The 20,201-nt window shown below is 44.1% G+C and overlaps 1 protein-coding gene across 1 annotated transcript in view; it reads left to right on the plus strand.

Moving 5' to 3' along the window:
• Window positions 1-20,201, plus strand: part of Slc35d1 (solute carrier family 35 member D1) — a 49,822-nt gene that overhangs the window by 16,213 nt on the left and 13,408 nt on the right. The window contains exons 9-11 of the mRNA XM_032901359.1: window positions 11,241-11,308; window positions 12,271-12,349; window positions 15,678-15,760. Of these exons, the coding sequence (XP_032757250.1) occupies window positions 11,241-11,308; window positions 12,271-12,349; window positions 15,678-15,760 (230 nt within the window). The remainder of the gene's footprint in view (window positions 1-11,240; window positions 11,309-12,270; window positions 12,350-15,677; window positions 15,761-20,201) is intronic.

Genomic DNA, 20,201 nt, shown 5'->3' on the forward strand with positions numbered 1-20,201 from the left:
AGCTGGCACCACCCCTCCATGGCTGCAGCGCTTGGGAAAGCTGGGCATCATGGGAGAGCTGGCCATGGTGGCTTCTGCTCGGGAGAGCAGGCAGGCTGACCGACTCAGCTACCATCCAGGCACAGATCCAGGGCTTTGACCTGGCCCACCCCAACATCCACCCATCTGTGAACTGCGGAGCTTGTGAAGAGGCTGGTCCTGCAGATCCAAAGCTGCAGGGTCTCCGTGACACAGGGCAATAGCAGGAGATCTGAGAGGAGTCCTGTAATGATCCAGTATTGACGATGCAGCAGAAGCCTGAGGCCTCGAACCAGACCAGTGACTCATTGCAATAAGCATTTGCAAGTAAAGCTGTTTGGGCAAAAGTGTATATATGTCACACCGTGACATACCATTACACACCATGACACATCACAGCTTCCCATGGCAAGATGTTTTCTTTTTAATTTTTTTGTTTTCTTTTGGGAGGGATGCTGGGAGGGTGGAAATGGAGGGAGGAAGATGAGTGGGCTTGGAGTGCATGATGTGAAACTCAGAAGGAATCAATACAAAGTTCAGACCTAGCTGGGCTTGGTTTGCATCTGTAATCTCAGAACTTGTGAGGCTGAGGCAAGAGGATGGGCCTGACGTTGAGGACAGCCTGGATAGCAGTGCGAGACCATCTCAAAACCAAGCAACCAATCGACCAACAAGAACCCACCAGGCCCCCCGTTGTGGAAGCAGGAAGACAAGGAATTCAAGGTCGTCCTCGGCTACGTTTGAATTTGAGACTAAGCTGTATTATGTGGTGCCCTGTCTCAAAACACCAAAAGCTTGTGCAGTGTACAGAAATTGTCTTCCTGTTAATAAGAAGAAAAAATCTTAATAGCATAGGTAAAAACAGAACGGGCAGCATTAACTCGTGGCTTTCCAAAATGTCGGGTTAGATGTGTTCATGCTCTGAGCCGCTGCCTCCAAAAGGGAGTGAGTGCTGGCACAGAGCGAGCCCTGAGGGAGGCGAGGCTGCCCCAGCCTCCTGGCTGCACTGCTGGGAGTTCTCTGGTGCCTGGGCAAGGACAGCCCCCTGCTGTGGACCTCACTAGGCCATTACCATAGTGAGTGGCCTGGCTCAGTTCAGGGAAACGTTGCTGTCCAGGTCTAAGTAATTACTAAGCATTACTTTCACGACTAAGGATTGAAACCCTTTAGGCTCCTCACTTAGTCTGTTAAGACTTACTGATTTTTTATTTTTTATTTTTCAGGATCAGATCCTGTAGTATTTCCTCCATATACACAGAGACACATCTCTTATTTTTAGGCTTCGTTGTTCTCCTTGTAAAAACAAGTGTGTTGGATCAGGAATTCTTCACCTACACACGGATGGGTCTTTCTCAGTTTACATATTCTTTGAGGCTGTTCCTTTTAAAAATAGGAGCAGTGACTCAGTAGGTAAGGTGGGGTGTGATTTGTTACCACACGCAGGGTTAGAGCCCTGAGGGGAGAGAGGAAGTAGTGAAACTAAGGTAGGAGCAGGGTGCAGAGGGAGAGAGGGACCGATGGTTAGAGTATGGTGTGCAGCCATACTTCCTTTGGCCTGACTTTCCCCAGGCAGGGAGAGAACTGTGGGGATCATTTGTACTGCTGCTATCCTCCTGTCTTGGCAAGTTGGCAGTTTGTCTCTGGGTAAGGACTCAAGCTTTTTTCTCAGTACTTTTCGAAGAGGCATGATATCATTCTTGCTCTTCTTCCTTAAATATATAGTGTGTACTTATATATTTTACTTATTCCATGACAGTTGCAAAATGTATACAATACACGTTGATCACTTCTATCCCCTACTCCTCCTCACTCCCTATGAACACTCCCTAACATGCTCTCTTCCCACAACCATGTCCTCTCCTTCCTCTCTCTCTCTCTCTGTCTCTTTCCGTGTGTGTGTGTGTGTGTGTGTGTGTGTGTGTGTGTGTGTGTATAAGGGTATGTGAGTGTGTGTGTGTGTGTATAAGGGTGTGTGTGAGTGTATGTGTGTGTATGTGTGAGTGTGTGTAAGAGTGTGTGTGTGTGTGAGTATATGTGTGTGTGAGTGTGTGTGTGTATGTATAAGTGTGTGTATATGTGTGAGTGTGTGTATGTGTGTGTGTGTGTGTGTGTGTGTGTGATGTGTGTGTGTGTGTGTGTGAGTGTGTGTGTGTGAGTGAATGTATGTGTGTATGTGTGCATGTGTATGTGTGAGTGTATGTATGTGTGTGAGTGTGTGTGTATAAGGATATGTGTGTGAGCATATGTGTGTGAGAGTGTGAGTGTGTGTGTGTGTGTGTGTGTGTGTGTGTGTGTGTGTGTGTCTCAGTTAGTGTTCCTGCCGGAACAGTGGCTGTTCTTGCTGGCTTGACATCGTGCAGGGATCATGTTGCAGAGGGCTCACAAGTGCCACTTTCATAGATGCCCCCTTTCTGCCAGTTTAAATAACCCAAGTAACAAAAGAACAAGGTTTATTTTTTCAAATATTTTTATTTAACCAACAAATTATTCAAAAATCAAAACAAAAATTTCTCATCCAAACCAAGTGTGCCTGATTCCCAGAAGTAGTTAGTTTGTCCGCACTTTGCCTTCCAGTGTATGATATTCCTGGTCTTGGAAGTCTGAAAGGCCTGTGGTCTTGCACTGGGCCAGCAGCACCTGTAGGACTGGAAACGTCCTTCAAAACAGAAGGAAGCATCTTGTGTAATCTGTAATACCAGCTGTCACTGAGCAGACTGAGGACTGCAGGCCTGTGTGGGGCACCGCTCCCAGTCAGTTCTGTACCACATGGCATGACCGGGCAGGCCACCCTCTTCATAATGCTCTTTACCAGTTTTCTCAAGACATAGAAGCTTTGTTTTGTTTAAAATACTTTTTTTTCCTGACTGATGAAATTCATAGTCACTGTGCCATCTGTATACAGTTTTTATGAAGAATAAAAATTTACATACAAACTGACCACTGAGAGTTCACAGTGGAGGAGCCTAAGAGAGCAACATCTCTCTCTGTACATTCCAGACATATTTAAGGTGCTGTTTATTCTCTTTGTTGGTCCTCACAAAAGGCAGCTGGAATGGGATTTTCCCACTTCTGTAAGACAGAAGTCAAATAACATTTCCAAGATGGTGGCAAAGAGGACCTTGAACCCATGGTCTCATGTTGCTAGGCAAGTGGTCTGCCATTGAGGTACACTCCAGCCTGAACTACTTTTGACTTGTTATCTAGTAAGAGTTTCTAAATAGAGGCATAAAGGGGAAAATAAGGCTATGTTGTTTCCCCAAAAGTGTATGTTAGTACAGTGGGAGGAGACGAGTGATCTGAGAAATTTCACCCTTCAGGACCTCAATTTAAGTAAAGACTAAACAAAAAGGAAAAGAAAAAAGAATTTCAGAATGAGGATGGAGCAAAGTTAGTGTTTGTTCCGTTATTGTCTGGAGAATATCTATTATAGTAGGCTTTCAGTTGTAAATGGTCAATTTATAAAATATAGCAAGCAAAAGTCAGTAGTGAGTAGCAGGTAGAAGAGACAGCACAAGGCAAAACGCTGAACCAGATGCCCTCAGTGCCCAGCAGAAGCCACTGGAGTAGCCCGATTGAGACGCAAACCAGGGACACGGAAACTGAGGGTTTACACGAATGCAGCAGAAATGGACTGGAGAGCGGAGTCAGCTCCCTGGATTTCCTGACCGAGATTCTCTCCAGGGAAGTGTTACTGTCTAGGGATCTTGATCAGGTCGATTTTCTCTGCCACTTAAGAATTAGAAGGCAGAAGAAACTCAAGTGCAGCAAGTACGAGAAATCTCATACGCAGCAGGCAGATTAGTTGGTGATGAAAGGCTTCTTTGGGGGTGAGGAAACACACAGCGAGGCACACAGAGGAAAACTCTCTACAAAGCAGAGGGAGGACTGGAGATCCAGTCTTTCTCGAGACTCCAGTTTTTACAGATCTTTGAGGGGTTTTCTTTCCCTAAATTTCTCTAAATGAGAATTGGTCAATTTGAACAAAGACAGGGTGGCTGATAGGCCCACAACTTTGGAGGAAACATGGCCCTTCCCAGACTTGAACAGTTGAGCAGTCCATCACCGAAGGGCCCAACTGGCAGGAGAAAAAGCCAGGTGGGCCTTTGTTTGATGATCTTTGTGGGAAATGGTTCACCTTCTAGCTGTTTGCAAGGACACAGAGTCTTTACTCTTGGGCTGCTTCCTTGTTCTTTCCTCTCCCAGGTACAGAGCTGGGGCCAGCCTGGCTCTGTACAAAAGGCCCTGGAGGACTCTTGAAGTAAACATTCTCAAGTCTGGAATAGGAGAGGCTCCTTAGCTTCCAAAGTCTGCTTTAATAAGCTTACACACAGCACATGACAATTTAGCAGTCTAATGTACATTATAGTTAGTGTGTTTATAAAGAGAACCCAGAGAAAGAGAGATAACCGTGTGTTAACAGTATATATTTGGGAGTTCTTGAAGTTACATTTCTCAGGTTTGAAGATTGTTGGTGCAAAAGCAAGCTCTTACCTTTCAGTGAATGAAAGGTAATTTATTCTAGAGCCAAACTTTAGTGACCAGGGCCCAGGAACACAGTTTATGCTGCCCCAAATATAATATACCAGTGTGGAAGTGACGTCAGTAAGTTTTATGGTTTTAAGGAAAAAAGGAAGTCATAAACCAAGGCAAGTTTAAATGGATCATGGTGGGCACTTCAGGGAGGTGTTTCAGGAAGATGGGGGAGGCTCACAGTTTCTCATGATACTTTAGCCTTTGTGTTGGTAGAAGCTGGTAGTCTGCTACATTAGTAGATTCCAAAGTGTTGTTATTTGGTAGTCATATGATGTTAGTTCCTACACAGAGCTGGACTAATAATGGCTAATCCTGGTTTAAAGCTAGCCTGAGAGAAGTTTGGACCTGCAACGTTCCAGCCATTCCACTAGTCAGAAGTTCTAGTCAGTAGCTCAGTCTTCATAGACAGCTTTCTTCTAGGAAGTCTCGACAAGATTAAGCAGTGCCTACAAATTCATTTTTTAAAATGAAGTAAAAAATTAGAGAGTGATGGCACATGCCCTTAATCCCAGCACTTGGAAAACAGAGAGAGACAGATCTCTGTGAGTTCTAGATCAGCCTAGCCTACATAGAGTTGTAACTAGACAGGGATATATAGTAAGACTCAGTCAAAAAAGTAAAAAATATGTGAGCTGTCTTACTTCTCTTGGATTCTCTTTTATAAACAAAAGTATGAAGTGGTATGGAGGGACCTTGTTCAGGTTTACTTGAAGGAGGAGAGCTAATATGGGCACATCCAAAGATTACATGCATTCTGACTGAAAGCAAGCACAGTCCATTTGTTCTTTTCAAAACCTGTGTTTGACATAAGAGGATTTTAGCAACTGAGCATCTGTGTTGAAAACTTTGACACTTTGTGCAGCAGCAAATACAGAGCAGACCTTAAGGGCTTCTTTCCCTTTCCAGTGTCTCAGTTTCCCTGGTTTCCTTTCTTGCTCGGCATAGATGGGATGACTCGACTATAGGGCAGGACACACACCTATGAGCATGGTAATTGTGTGCTTCTGAGTTTAGTGCATAGTTGAGACACTTAGTAAGGAGTAGCTTTTATTGCCCTCCCTCCCTCCCTCCCTCCCTCCCTCCTCTCTAATGCCCTCTTGTGGCAGAGTGAGCAGATCCTTGTGTGTTGTAGGGACAGCTTGAGTCATATTCTTTCTACAGCTGTTTTCAAGTGGCTGCTTCTTGCCATAGTTACAGCCGAAGATCTATTCCTGTGCTAAAGCCAGAATACAGCAGGTTGACTAACTTTCTTCAGGGGCAAGCCAAATACTTATGGAAAGGAGCAGGGATCCCAGGAGAATTCTTTGTTGCCTTTGACTATTCATTACTAGAATAAAAACTAGTGTTCTATATAAAGAGAGCCTTAAGGCTTGGAGTTTGCAAACTCAGACCTATCTATATTAGTTCAGTGACCTGCTATTAGTTGAGTGTTGTCTTGTAGGGATAAGGAGAGCTTTACTCCCTCTCACATGAGTGTTCTGACAGTCAAATAGCATGATGTGGGCAGAAGCCCCCTGTAAATAGCAGGCAGTACTTTGACTGTTTTAGTTTACTTTCACCAGTGGCAAACATGAATAAACTCCTTAGCACAGTGCCCCAAGATGTCAGAGCTGCACACCCACGTGTAGAGCCGAGAGAAAGAGCTCGGGGTGTAATGCTGATGACTTTCCCCTTATGTGGTCATGTGCTCATGTGTAGGACCTATTATTAATAAGGGTATTTACTGAGAATGCATCTAAAACCCCGTAGAAACCAGTCATTGGAAGACAAGATTTTGGAGGGACTAGAGAGATGGCTTAGTGGGTAAAGGTACTTGCCACCAAGACCAATGACCTGAGTTTGAAGTAGAAGTAGGACCCAACTTTTCAAACTTTTCTTCTGACCCCAACACATAGCACATGCATTCTCTTCCCCAGAGAAGTAAGTAGGATTTGTGGAAGGACTGGGGAGATGGCTCAGTGTGTAAGAGCCTGATTTTGGGTCCCCAGCATCCACGTACAAGACAAATAACAACAGCAACAGGCAGGGCTGTGTATACTAAAGCAGCTGAGGGGGAGAGGCAAATGGACCTCACTGGCTAGGCAGCCTGGCTCAAAATGGAGCTTCCTGGGTTCTGTGAGAGACCCTGTTTCAAAGCAGAAGATGGAGGGTGAGAATATGGCCTCTCAGGTCTTGCTCTGGCCTCTGCATGGCTGCATGTGCAGATGCAGGCGTGTGCAGCACGACACACGGGTATGTACATGTCTCACACACAGAGCAAAGTATTGGTGCAGATGTTTCATAAAAGAAATACTAATATAAATAAGCATGTTAGAAATACTTGTCAGACCCTTCATAATAGATCCAAATAATATAAAGTACCTCGGGGTGACTTTAACCAAGCAAGGGAAAGATCTGTACAATAAGAACTTCAAGACTCTGAAGAAAGAAATTGAAGAAGATCTCAGAAGATGGAAAGATCTCCCATGCTCATGGATTGGCAGGATTAATATAGTAAAAATGGCCATTCTACCAAAAGCGATCTACAGATTCAATGCAATCCCCATCAAAATACCAATCCAATTCTTCAAAGTGTTAGACAGAACAATTTGCAAATTCATCTGGAATAACAAAAAACCCAGGATAGCTAAAACTATCCTCAACAATAAAAGGACTTCAGGGGGAATCACTATCCCAGATCTCAAGCAGTATTACAGAGCAATAGTGATAAAAACTGCATGGTATTGGTACAGAGACAGACAGATAGACCAATGGAACCGAATTGAAGACCCAGAAATGAACCCACACACCTATGGGCACTTGATTTTTGACAAAGGAGCCAAAACCATCCAATGGAAAAAGATAGCATTTTCAGCAAATGGTGCTGGTTCAACTGGAGGTCAACATGTAGAAGAATGCAGATCGATCCATGCTTATCACCCTGTACAAAGCTTAAGTCCAAGTGGATCAAGGACCTCCACATCAAACCAGATACACTCAAACTAATAGAAGAAAAAACTAGGGAAGCATTTGGAACACATGGGCACTGGAAAAAATTTCCTGAACAACACACCCATGGCTTATGCTCTAAGATCAAGAATCGACAAATGGGATCTCATAAAACTGCAAAGCTTCTGTAAGGCAAAGGACACAGTGGTTAGGACAAAACGGCAACCAACAGATTGGGAAAAGATCTTTACCAATCCTACAACAGATAGAGGGCTTATATCGAAAATATACAAAGAACTGAAGAAGTTAGACAGCAGGGAGGCAAATAACCCTATTAAAAAATGGGGTTCAGAGCTAAACAGAGAATTCACAGCTGAGGAATGCCGAATGGCTGAGAAACACCTAAAGAAATGTTCAACATCGTTAGTCATAAGGGAAATGCAAATCAAAACAACCCTGAGATTTCACCTCACACCAGTGAGAATGGCTAAGATCAAAAACTCAGGTGACAGCAAATGCTGGCGAGGATGTGGAGAAAGGGGAACACTCCTCCATTGTTGGTGGGATTGCAGACTGGTACAACCATTCTGGAAATCAGTCTGGAGGTTCCTCAGAAAATTGGACATTGAACTGCCTGAGGATCCAGCTATACCTCTCCTGGGCATATACCCAAAAGATGCCCCAACATATAAAAAAGACACGTGCTCCACTATGTTCATCGCAGCCTTATTTATAATAGCCAGAAGCTGGAAAGAACCCAGATGCCCTTCAACAGAGGAATGGATACAGAAAATGTGGTACATCTACACAATGGAATATTACTCAGCTATCAAAAACAATGACTTTGTGAAATTCGTAGGCAAATGGTTGGAACTGGAAACTATCATCCTGAGTGAGCTAACCCAATCACAGAAAGACATACATGGTATGTACTCATTGATAAGTGGCTATTAGCCCAAATGCTTGAATTACCCTAGATGCCTAGAACAAATGAAACTCAAGACGGATGATCAAAATGTGAATGCAGATCGCTCCTGAGAGACACAGCCAGAATACAGCAAATACAGAGGCGTATGCCAGCAGGAAACCACTGAACTGAGAACAGGACCCCTGTTGAAGGAATCAGAGAAAGAACTGGAAGAGCTTGAAGGAACTCGAGACCCCATATGTACAGCAATGCCAACCAACCAGAGCTTCCAGGACTAAGCCACTATCCAAAGACTATACATGGACTGACCCTGGACTCTGACCTCGTGAGGTTGCAAATGAATATCCTAGTAAGAGCACCAGTGGAAGGGGAAGCCCTGGGTCCTGCTAAGACTGAACCCCTAGTGAACTAGACTGTTGGGGAGAGGGCAGCAATGGGGGGGGTTGGGAGGAACACCCATAAGGAAGGGGAGGGGGAGGGGGATGTTTGCCCGGAAACCGGGAAAGGGAATAACACTCGAAATGTATATAAGAAATACTCAAGTTAATAAAAAAAAAAAGAAAAAAAAAAAGAAATACTTGTCAGTCAGTAGAGAAATACAAATTAGGATTACAAGAGACCACTTACTGATTGGTGGATTGGCCCAAAACAGTTGTAAGTGTGTCAGAATGCAGAGCAGTGAGAATCCCAAACAGTGCTAGTGAGGACACAAAATAGTGCAGCACTGTGGGAAACAATCTGGCAGTTTCTTATAAAGTCAAGATGAACTCACCAAAAGAAACCATCAGTCTGGTCCAGGTTTTATGTAAGGTCAGTGAGAATGTGGCCACTGCAGCTGTATGTTAGAGAACAAATTATGTGGGAAGAGTGCAAGTGCAAGTCCCTTGAGAGTGAGTCAGCAAACTACATTATATTCTCAGGGCGGAATGCTGTCATAAGTGACAGTATGGATGAGTCCATGACAAGGTCTGCAGCACCTGGATTAATCAGGGTTATGCCAGCACAAGGAGAAAAGAGTTTGTGCTATACAGTTGTTCTACCCAAAGTTGTTAGACAGCAAAGCTGTGCTAGTGGCACTGAACCCCAGTAGGGGGTGTTGGGTTGGACTGGAGTTATGGATGCTTGTGAGCCACCTTGTGGGTGCTGGGAATCAGACTCAGCATGAGATTCTTAGGGAAATTTCAATTTCTTTGGGGCCCATTGTTTCAGTAGTCTAATAGTCACTAATAGTCACTATTAGACTACAATAGATTGAGAGACAGTGTGCCTTTAGAAGATCTTCATTCCTGCCAGGCCTATTATGCTAGCAGAAGACGTGAGAGGTGTCCAGGGCTAGGAATACGGTCCCCTATTTGATTGCGATGAGCAGGGGGTGCTTGGGTTGGGTATAGAGTCGGCCTATCTTGTAATAGTGATTATGAACTTTTCATGTCTTGATTACTGTTGTTATTACATCGTATTGATGGTTTTTCTTTTTATATGATAGACTTCGAAAAGAAAGAGCCATGAACAAGCTGGGTAATTGCTGTGTGAGGGATGAGGTTACATCAATGGTGGGTCTTTCCTGTTGCAGCTCACAGTCTGTAGCTGTGGTGCAGGAAAGCAGTGGGAGCTGAGAGCCATGGGGCCATTGAGGACCACTGCAGTGCTCGCTGAGCGGCAGCCTCAGGAAGGAGCCTTTAACCTGACGGGTGCGCAGGGCCATGGTGGACAGGAAAGGCTGCCAGAGATGAAACTTCTTCATCTTGGGTTTCGTGAGCAGGAAAAGCCTGGTATTGTGGCAGCCACAAACCGGGCTTTGGTTGGATACAGGGAAAGCTGGAGCTGGACAGGTTGGCACGGAGATAAAAGCTGAAATGTTTCTCACATTTACTTAACCCTCCTCTAATGGAAAATGACGCTGCACTCTTTTTGGAGTTCTTAAAATTTGGCTCAAAACAACCAGCAAAAACAACAGAGTGAGAGCTTCCAAGGAGGAGAGCATTCATTGACGAGTTTTCTTCAGATTGGCTTTTGCTGCACATGCAACTTAGGGCTGTACTTGAGCTTCCGTGCGTTACAGTGCGGTCAGCAAAGCCTTTGATCGACAGCTACTTGCAAAAATGGCACACCTAGGCAGGTGTGACTTGTATCTTTAAGAAAAGATCATTTTCTTTAATAGCAAGATGGGGAAGTTTATATTCCTGTACATTTCAAGTACACATATCTGCTAGTCTATTTTAGAATATACTATTTAATTCATTCTTGGAGAGTTTCGTATATACATAGGATTTATTTTGATTATATTTACCCCACTCTTCCCACCCACTCCTAATTTCTTTTTTTTTTTTTTACAAATTTATTTAGCTTTATTTGTATATGTGTGTGTGTGTGTGTGTGTGTGTGTGTGTGTGTGTGTGTGTGTGTGTGCTCGCGCACAAGCGCTACGTGTGGGGGTGCTCATAGTGTCTGGAAGAGTGTCAGATTCACTGAAGGCAGTCCTCCAGGGAATCAAACTCAGGTCTTCTAGAAGCCCACCAACTGTTCTTTATCATTAGAACACATCTCTAGTCCCCTCCCCTACCAAGCTCGTGTTCCCTGTCCTTTTTAGAAAGAACCGAGCAGTTCAGTTTATCTTGCCCATGTACTCATGGGTTTGGGACCATCCATCAGTGGCCACACCCTTAAAGAAGACGGGCTCTCCATCCCCCAGCATTTGGAACGCTTGAGAATCACTCTCAGTCCTTGGATGCTGTAGCAGGGAGGTGACAACTGAACAGAAGGACTTCAGTTAATGACTGACAGCTGTTTGGAGGGCCTGCTCTGAAACCCAGTGCTTTCTTATCTATTGCAGGCAATGGAGTTTGAGGGCTGGGCCGACGCCCTGTTCCTGCTGCAGTTCACCCTCTCCTGTGTGATGGGGTAAGTAAGCCTTAATACATTCTTAGCAGATCATTTCTTAGAGAAGTAGGTTTCAGAAATTTGTTCTAGAGTCTTCTCCCTTGTTTCTGGGTGTCTTGTTCAGTTTCCAGAGTGTGTCACCTTCTAGATTCTGGTGGCTTCATAGCCCCTGGGAATATGCTACTGAAGTCATGCATGGATGGATAGAGACATGAATGGATATTTATCCACCATCCTGCTGTGTGATAGCAGCCACAGTATTTCTATTTATATAATTTCATTCTTCAACACTGACCTCTGACTACGTCATTGACCCTCACATTCAAGAAAGCAGGCTTGGAGCTTAATTGTCTAAGTTTGTTTTGTTAGTGGCTGGCGGTGGTGGCATCTCAGTTTGGGGCTGCTTGGCTTCTGTGTAGAAGGGCAGAGGGTGTCTGTAGTTCCCAGCTGTGTTTTCTTTAGCTGGTCAGTTTAGTTGCAGCTCATCCCCGGACATGCATGCAGCGAAACAGCTTCAAAAGCCTCTGTGACCTGGGCATTAGAAATGTTGTCAGGTAGCTGTTGGGCAGACCTGCCATCCCCTCTTAAATTCTCATTTTGTTTTCTCCCACTATTGAGAAGCTCTCTTGCTATCATCCTGGTCATGGGTCACCTTATCCCTATGGCAAGTACCCAGATGACAGGGGCCTGTGAGCCCTGAACATTCTGTCTGGCTTGCACAAGTAGCAGGAAGGACGTTCTTTAAAGAGCCGTCATCATTGTGAATGAGCTGTTCATGGTTTTGGTAGCAGGAAAAACCTCAGTAAGAAAATAGATGTGTGTTTCTCTTGAGTGCCATTTCAAAAGTTTGAAGCTGTTGACAGGCATGAAAAGCTCTCAGTTGCTCAGAGCCTGCATGGCCTCCACTGGTTATTTCTCTTAGTGAGGGACTGTGGGACAGTAAAGCTGTAGCCTGTAACAGACCGTTTCCTTCTCTGTCCTAGGTTCATCTTGATGTATGCTACAGTACTCTGTACTCAGTATAACTCTGCTCTGACCACAACAATAGTCGGCTGCATTAAGGTGAGAGGAAAGAGCAGTAGTTTCTTTTTGGAATCTGCTTTATGTACAAGTCGTTCCTCTAATTAAAACTGTAAACATGCTTGCTGCCCAGTCTGGTGACATGAGTTCTCTAGAACTCACATGTTAGAAGGTGAGAACTGACTCTTAACAATCTGTCCTCCGACCTCATTTACATACTGTGGGACAAGTGCCCCCCAAAATAAATAAGTACAAACTGTTAAGAAAAAAAAATTAATTAAAATTTGTCTGTGGAGACAGATGGTGGCCCAGCAGGTAAAGAGCACTTGCTGTGTGACCTGATGGCCTGAGCTTGAGTCTTAGAATTCATGTAAAGTGGGCAGAGCGAGCTGATCCATACAGTGCCCCTCACTGTCATATGCACAGCAATCTTAATAAAGTAATAATGTTTCAAAAAGAGTCTGTCAGTAGCCTAAGTCTTAGCCTTATTCCTACTTGCTGGCTTAGTAGCTTGACATGTAGTGGTAATTTCTAAATCAGTTTGTAAGAATTTAGCAAGGGCATAGTCTCTACTTGAAGGTGACTTAGTTCTGGGGAATGTGGGAAAAGTTAGACACATCAGTTACTGTAGAGGAAGAAAGGGGAAAAGACTGTTTTCATGACAGATTGATAGACACATCTCTTCAGTCCCCCGTGAGAGCTGTTGTGCTCTAAGCGCTAACTTTCTGTGGGAGGTGAACTTGCCAGAAGCTGATCAAGGTGGGTTTCTTCTGTCTGAGTTGCCCTCACATGCCTGTGCATTTCTCACATCTGAGGCTCCTAAAGTTGTGCCTGACATTCCCAGGGATGTCTTTCCTCCTGTCCATTTTATTTAAGAGAGGATCATTTGCCTTCAGGCAGAAAAACCCAGGTAACTTGGTATTGCTAAAGCTAATCAGAACCCAGGACCTCTTTGTCAGACTTAATGGTTCTAGCTTTTCATTTTTAAGAATGCCCAGATGGTCAGATTCCGCGGCAAGTGGCAAAGTGGGCCTGCCTTCTGAGAGAGACCAAGCCGAGACAGGCAGGCCTAGGACCGTTTTGGAAGAGCAGAGCAGTTGCCACTCTGATGCCCTTGTCAAAGTGAGGAAGGAGAAGGGAATGGAGAGGGAAGGCTGGAGCTATCTTTAGATTTTTCTCCACACCCCAGTGGAGTAAGACTCATCGAACTTTGGAGAAACTGCACTGGGCTAACACTCCTGACAATCTGTAGCTCCTCATCATGAAGTCTGAGTTTGACTCCAAATGTAACAAATCAGTTGCATGAAATCTCTCAGAAAGCTTGTATAGAGGCAGTCTCTATTCAAGGGGGTGGAGCTGCCAACCCTAAATTACTCTCGGTTGTGTTCTGCTTTGTAAATGCATACTTCCAGAGCAGAATGGATGATAGCAAGAACACAATGGGTCAAGAATTGGTACCATGTCTTCAGCCCAGGAGGAGGTGGGCAGGAAAAGTCCACAATTAATTGAAACTGCCTGGTCTATTTGCTTAGATTTTTGGAACACTCTGCCATGGTCAACAGAGGGTACCCATGCCACCATGATCACATGGCTGTCCATGCCCCATCATGGTCAGCACAGGGTACCCATGCCACCATGATCATGTGGCTGTCTGTGCTTCCCTTGCTGCCTACCTCCTGTTGGTTTCATTTTAAATTCTAGGGAGGAGTAAATGATTGGTTAGTTCACTGTTGTTTTTGCTCCTGTCTGTTGTGTCGTTTTACAAGTAAAAGATGGGAGTTTTCCTAAGCCATGGCTGCCCAGTTTCGTGAGCCACAGTGGAGCTTCTGAAATAGTGTTGATCACAGCTTTCAGAGATCAGCCATAGTTTTCTTAAGCTGCCTTAAGCTTCCATGTAAGGATCTCAGCCTCGCAAAACCTTAGATTGGATTCCATGTTTCCCTCAGTATAATAGGAAAGTTGCTTAGAATAGCCAGTTACTAATAGAAATTCTTAACCCTGCCCTGGATACACCAAGTCACATCCTGAATAGCAAAGCCTGGACTCTTAGCTACATAGATTGGGAGTTACAGTCTTAGCTCTGAGTTAATGTGATGCTCTTTGGTACTTTCCAGTAATTTCTGTGTGGAAGGTCCTTATCAGTTACAAGGAGAGGTTTCTTTGATGAGGGATGAGAGCCACATTGATCTGTGAGTGTAAGGCTAAGTGTTTAGAGTGCAATTAGTAAGTAGGCTGGCCTGGTAAATGGAGGTAGTAGGAGCTCCTCTAAGATCCATGACTTCACAAGGCCTGGGTAGTTGGCTAGGTTTCCAGTACCAGGCATGATTATTAAGTGGGCTGTAATCCAATTAGATAGCTGCTGGTTACTACCACGATTTGAGTGTCACCATTGCAGCCTCTGAATTCTTGCCCTGCTGGTCACTGTAGCCCACATGGGTGGGATTATCGTTTGCTTCCCTCTTTTGGAAGCTTGCATAGCACCTTCTGGTACTGTGAAAGCTACTTGTCAGTGGTAAGACTTTCAAGTTGGATTTAGCTCAGGTCCTCCTAGTCCTATATACAAAGTGCATGGTGTCATCATCATTAGGGACTACCTAGTAGAAGTTAACTTGTAAAATTCTATGTGTCTGTGTGTGTCTGTGTTTCTGTGTGCACAAACACACATGTGTGCCTGTGTGTGTATGCCTGACCCTATTCTTGTGTTTTTTAAAGCTATCGAGGAAGAGTCCTCAAAACATTGTATGTTGGTCAACTCTCCATCTTCCTTTCTCATGGTTTTTTGAGGGGAGTTGTTCAAGGCAGAGTTTCTCTGTGTAGCCCTGTATATCCTGAAACTCATTTTATAGAACAGGCTGACTTCAAACTCACAAGGTGCGAGCCACCCACCTCTGCCTCCTGGATGCTGGAATTAAAGGTTACCACTGTTACCTAGTCTTCCTTTTCACTTTTAAAAAGAAAACGCTTTTTTTGTACCCTTTTCTCACAAGTCAGCAGTTATCCCAGTGGGAGAAAAAGAAATCACGTTGGCCACACTAGGAGGCAGAACAAGGTGATCATACGTAGTATTCTTCACGTAGATGAGATGTTTGTCCTTTAGAGAAACAGATGGGGAAGCTCATGTTAGAGATCCTGCATTCCTGCTCTCCCTCCTGCTACACTCACATGATAGACCTTCGCCGGTACTGTATGCTTATTTATGTTGTACTTGAATCGCAAGTGTTCTTACACGTACATTTCAAAAGCTCAGAGTTATATAACTATATCACCATTTCCTTTTTAGAATATATTAATAACGTATATTTCTTTTTAGAATATATTAATAATGTATATTTCTTTTTAGAATATATTAATAACGTATATTTCTTTTTAGAATATATTAATAACGTATATCGGAATGGTCTTTGGTGGAGATTATATTTTCACGTGGACAAATTTTATTGGCCTAAATATCAGGTAAGTGAAAATATCGTATTAAATATAACTTTACTGACAAGTGGGGTTTAGATATGTGTCACAGCATAGGATTAGGCTAGTCATTTGATTGTCAATCTGTTGACTTATAAAATACATTTATGGAGTGCCTATAATTCAGTGAATATATTTTAGTGTTTCTTGCTAATGTTTTATAAGAAACAGAAGGCAGGGCTGGGGATTTAGCTCAGCGGTAGAGCGCTTACCTAGGAAGCGCAAGGCCCTGGGTTCGGTCCCCAGCTCCGAAAAAAGAACAAAAAAAAAAAAAAAAAAAAAAAAAAAAAAAGAAGGCAATGGTTCCATATTCAATGCATTCCATTTGGGGTTGTGCTCCTTCTCCCCTGTGCCCGAGAACACTTTTCGGCTTATTAAACTTGATGACAGGTAATGCTCTCAAGAAATTCAGTTCTGTTGCAGTTGTTAGTATCTGACTGTAGCTATGTCACTGCCTTTTAAAAAATAGTAATTTTGTGTGGCTGGGAGATGACTCAGCAGTTAAGAGCACTGGCTGCTCTTCCATAGGACCCAGGTTCAATTTCCAGCAACCACGTGGGAGCTCACACCATCTGTAACTCCACTTCTAGGGGGATCTGATGTCCTCATCTGGACTCCACAGATACCAGACACAACATTCATACACATAAAATAATAAACAGTGTTGGAAAATAATTGTCATTTAACAATTTCTAATAAGTATATAATCTATGCTGACTTCTCTGACTTTACTCCCTGCCTTATTAATCCCATTGCTATCAATTACTCTCCCCCTACTGCCATTTTCCCATTCCAGATCATGACTTCAGTTTTTGTTTAGTGACTTTAATTTACTCAGTGCTATCTCTGTGACCATTGGATTAGAACTATCCATAGTGGAACCCTAGATAGCCCAGTATAGTGGAACCCTGAATAGCTCAGTGTAGTGGAACTCTGGATAACCCAATGTAGTGGGACCCCAGATAGTCTAGTATAGGGGAACCGTGGATAGCCCACTAGAGTGGAACCCTGGATAGCCCAGTACAGTGGAATCCTGAATAACCTCCTCTCCTGGTGGGTTAGGCACACAAGTGAGTGCGATGGCTCCCCCTCCCCAGATCTATCAGTAGCAGATAGTGTGGGGCCCTCGGAGCTCCACCCATCCCTGACTCTTGACCGGCCCATTCTTGTCTAGACCCAGTGCAGGCATGCATAGCTGACTGTGAGTTCATGAATGCTATGTCTTGTCCAGGAGCAATGCCATTTTACAACCTTTTACCTCCGGGCCCTTTCATTTTTTTATTTGTTTTCCTTCAGTTTCCCCAAGCCTTAGAGGGGATAAGAGACATATCTCCTTTAGACCCTGGCACTCATCAGTCAGCTACTGTCCTCATGGTTTACAGACATGAGTCTCTGCATCTTCACTGTTGCTCTGGACAGAGAGGCCTCCCTGATTAATGTTTACCTAGAAACCTGCAGAAGGCAGGTTGATGCCATGTTCATTTGTTAAGCAGCAGTACTGTGCACCCCCGCCCCTGTGATCTTGTTTGCTATATATTTTTGGCAAGGTTTATAATATCCACACGAATTTCCTCCTGTGGAGTGGGTCTCAAATCAACCAGGGAGGGCAGTTAATTACTCCTATTATGACAGTAATGCGACTGTTATGCAAGTAGGCACACCTCTTGGCAGGTTGTTCTGATAGACTTAAGATTTACAGCTTGGTAAGAACCCTGATGCCTATTGCCCCCAGTAGCTTATTTTAGTATTTGTAGGACTGTGGATGCTGACCAGCAAAGAGGACTCTCCCTGCTCAGTTCCTGCTGGACTTGTCTGTGTCTTGCATTCAGGTGGTCTGGTGTCTTCAGCAGTAGACTTGTTAGTGCTGGTAGGCAACTAAGAGGGATGGCAAGGGCTGGTATGGTTTTGGGGTCTCTGTGTCCAGCTGTTTCTAAGGAAGTATCATCCCATATCTGACACTAGGGTTTTTGTTTAATAACTCCTGGCTTCTGCAAGCAGCTTTTCAAGTCATGCAGAAAAATCTCCCATGAAATGCTCTCTCTCTTAATAAGTACATTTTAAAATTTGGCTACAGGATAGTAAGTTTCCATATAGCTTTTCATACACCATTCACTGTTTAACCCTCTTCCCCACCCTCCCTGTTTAAGCATCTCTGTACTCAGCACCCCACTTTGTGCTTTCTTGTTACCTGTTTTCTCCCAATGCACTTAAGGCCTTTCCCTCCCAATGGCTTTTTCTGTGGGTACTCCAAGTGGAACACTCAGAATTAGAGATTAGAATCCACACGTGAGGAAGTGTGTGCTTGGTTTTCTATGCCTGGTTGCATCACTTAATATATTTTTCCAGTTTCACCCATGTAACTGCATAGTTCATAACTTTGTTCTTTACAGCTGAGTGTGGTTCCTTGTATATACATATCTCACGTCCATTACTCATCAGCTGATAGACACGCTGATTCCAGGTCCAAGCCATTGTGACTAGAGTGGCAATTCACTTGGATGAGACATGTCTCCGCAGTACCAAGTGGAGCCCTGTGTGTGTGCCCAGGCTCAGCCAAGTCATAGGGGATCTAGCCGTGCACACTGATTTCCACAGTGGCTGCATCAGCCTGCTCCCCACCAACAGCGCTGCCTTTCTTTCAGCTTAGTTTGCCACCATCAGTGAAGGGTTGATTGACATTGCATGAAACACTTCTTTTAGTTCTAGGCATTGAATCTTGTGGTTTTAACTATTACTTACGTGCCTACAAGTTTATTTTGAGGTCAGACCTCTGTCCTGATGTTAGCCTTGTCTCTTTAGTAGCCTACTTGCCACTGCTAGCTGACTTAATTTCCTCCCCGTCAGCTCTGCTCACAATCCTGGGCCATCTTGATTGCTGGAAATTCTTCCCTTCAGGGGAAAACCCAGTCTCCAGTGTGCATGAATTTGTATTTGTGTGTATGTGCCTGTGTCTGTATGCATGTCATCCTGGTGACTGAGGAGACCCAAAGAGTCAGTTCTCTCCCTTTCCTTGGGTTTGGTGCTAGCCCTTGGACTGGCTGGAACATCTAATCAGCCTATTTTCCTTTTAATTAGCAGCCAGTGATGTAACTTTCTTAACCTTTCACTTCAAGTATAAAAACATGACAGTACTTATTCGCTTTATGAATAAATACAGAGGTTAATAATAGTGGATTAATAACCCTGCATGGGCTTTCCCCTAATGTTTATTGGCCATCTACTTGGGGTGGAGATGGCAGGAGGACTTGGTGGAGGATGTGTTGTCCTAGTCACTGTTCATTTGCTGTGGGGAGACACCACGTAATTGTGGGCTGGTTTACATTTCACAGGTTTAACTCATTAATCATCATGGCAGGGCAATGGGCTGCATGCAGTCAGGTGTGGGGCTGGAGAAGTAGTGTAGAGCTTTACATTCTGATCCACAGGCAGAGAGAGACACAGACAGGCAGGCAGGCGGGCAGGCAGGCAGGCAGACAGGTAGACAGGTAGATAGGTCCTGTCATGGGCTTTTGAAACTCAAAGTCCACAGCATACCTCCTCCAACAAGGACACACCTACTCTAACGAGAGCACACTTACTTTTTTAAAACATTTTTTTCTTGGATACTTTATGTATTTACATCTCAAATGTTATCCCCCTTTCCCCTCTCCCATCCCCCCTCTCTCCTCTCCCTGCTTCTACGAGGATGCTCCCACTCCCACACACACTCCAACCTCAACGTCCTGGCACTCCCCTACATTGGGAAAACCAGCCTTCACAGGACTAAGGGAGTTTTCCTCCTACTAATGCCCGATAAGGCCATTATCTACATATGTGGCTAGAGCCATGGGTCCTTCCATGTGTACTCTTTGGTAGTTTAGTCCCTGGGAGCTCTGGTGTGGTCTGGTTGGTTGATATTGTTGTTCTTTCTATAGAGTTGCAAACCCCTTCAACTCCTTCAGTCTTTTCTCTAACTTCTCCTTTGGGGTCCCTTTGTTCAGTCCAATGGTTAGCTGCAAGCATCCTCATCTGTATCAGCAGAGCTCTGGCAGAGCCTCTCAAGAGACATCCATATCTGACTCCTGTCAGCAAGCACTTCTTGGCATCAGCAATAGTGACTGGGTTTGGATGGATCCCTAGGTGGGACAGTCTCTGGATGACCTTTTCTTCAGTCCCTGCTCCACAATATGTCCCTGTATTTCCTCCCCTGAGTATTTTGTTCTGCCTTCTAAGAAGGACTGAAGCATCAACATTTTGGTCTTCCTTCTTCTTGAGCTTTATATGATCTGTGAAATTTTTCTTAGGTATTCCAAGCTTTAGGACTAATATCAACTTATCAGCGAGTGCATGCCATGTAGTGTTTTGTTTGTTTGTTTGTTTTTGTGATTGAGTTACCTCACTCAGGATGATACTTTCTAGTTCCATCCATTTGCCTATTGTCATTGTTTTT

The sequence above is a fragment of the Rattus rattus genome, chromosome 1, assembly GCF_011064425.1.
Source record: "Rattus rattus isolate New Zealand chromosome 1, Rrattus_CSIRO_v1, whole genome shotgun sequence".
Lineage (NCBI taxonomy): Eukaryota > Metazoa > Chordata > Mammalia > Rodentia > Muridae > Rattus > Rattus rattus.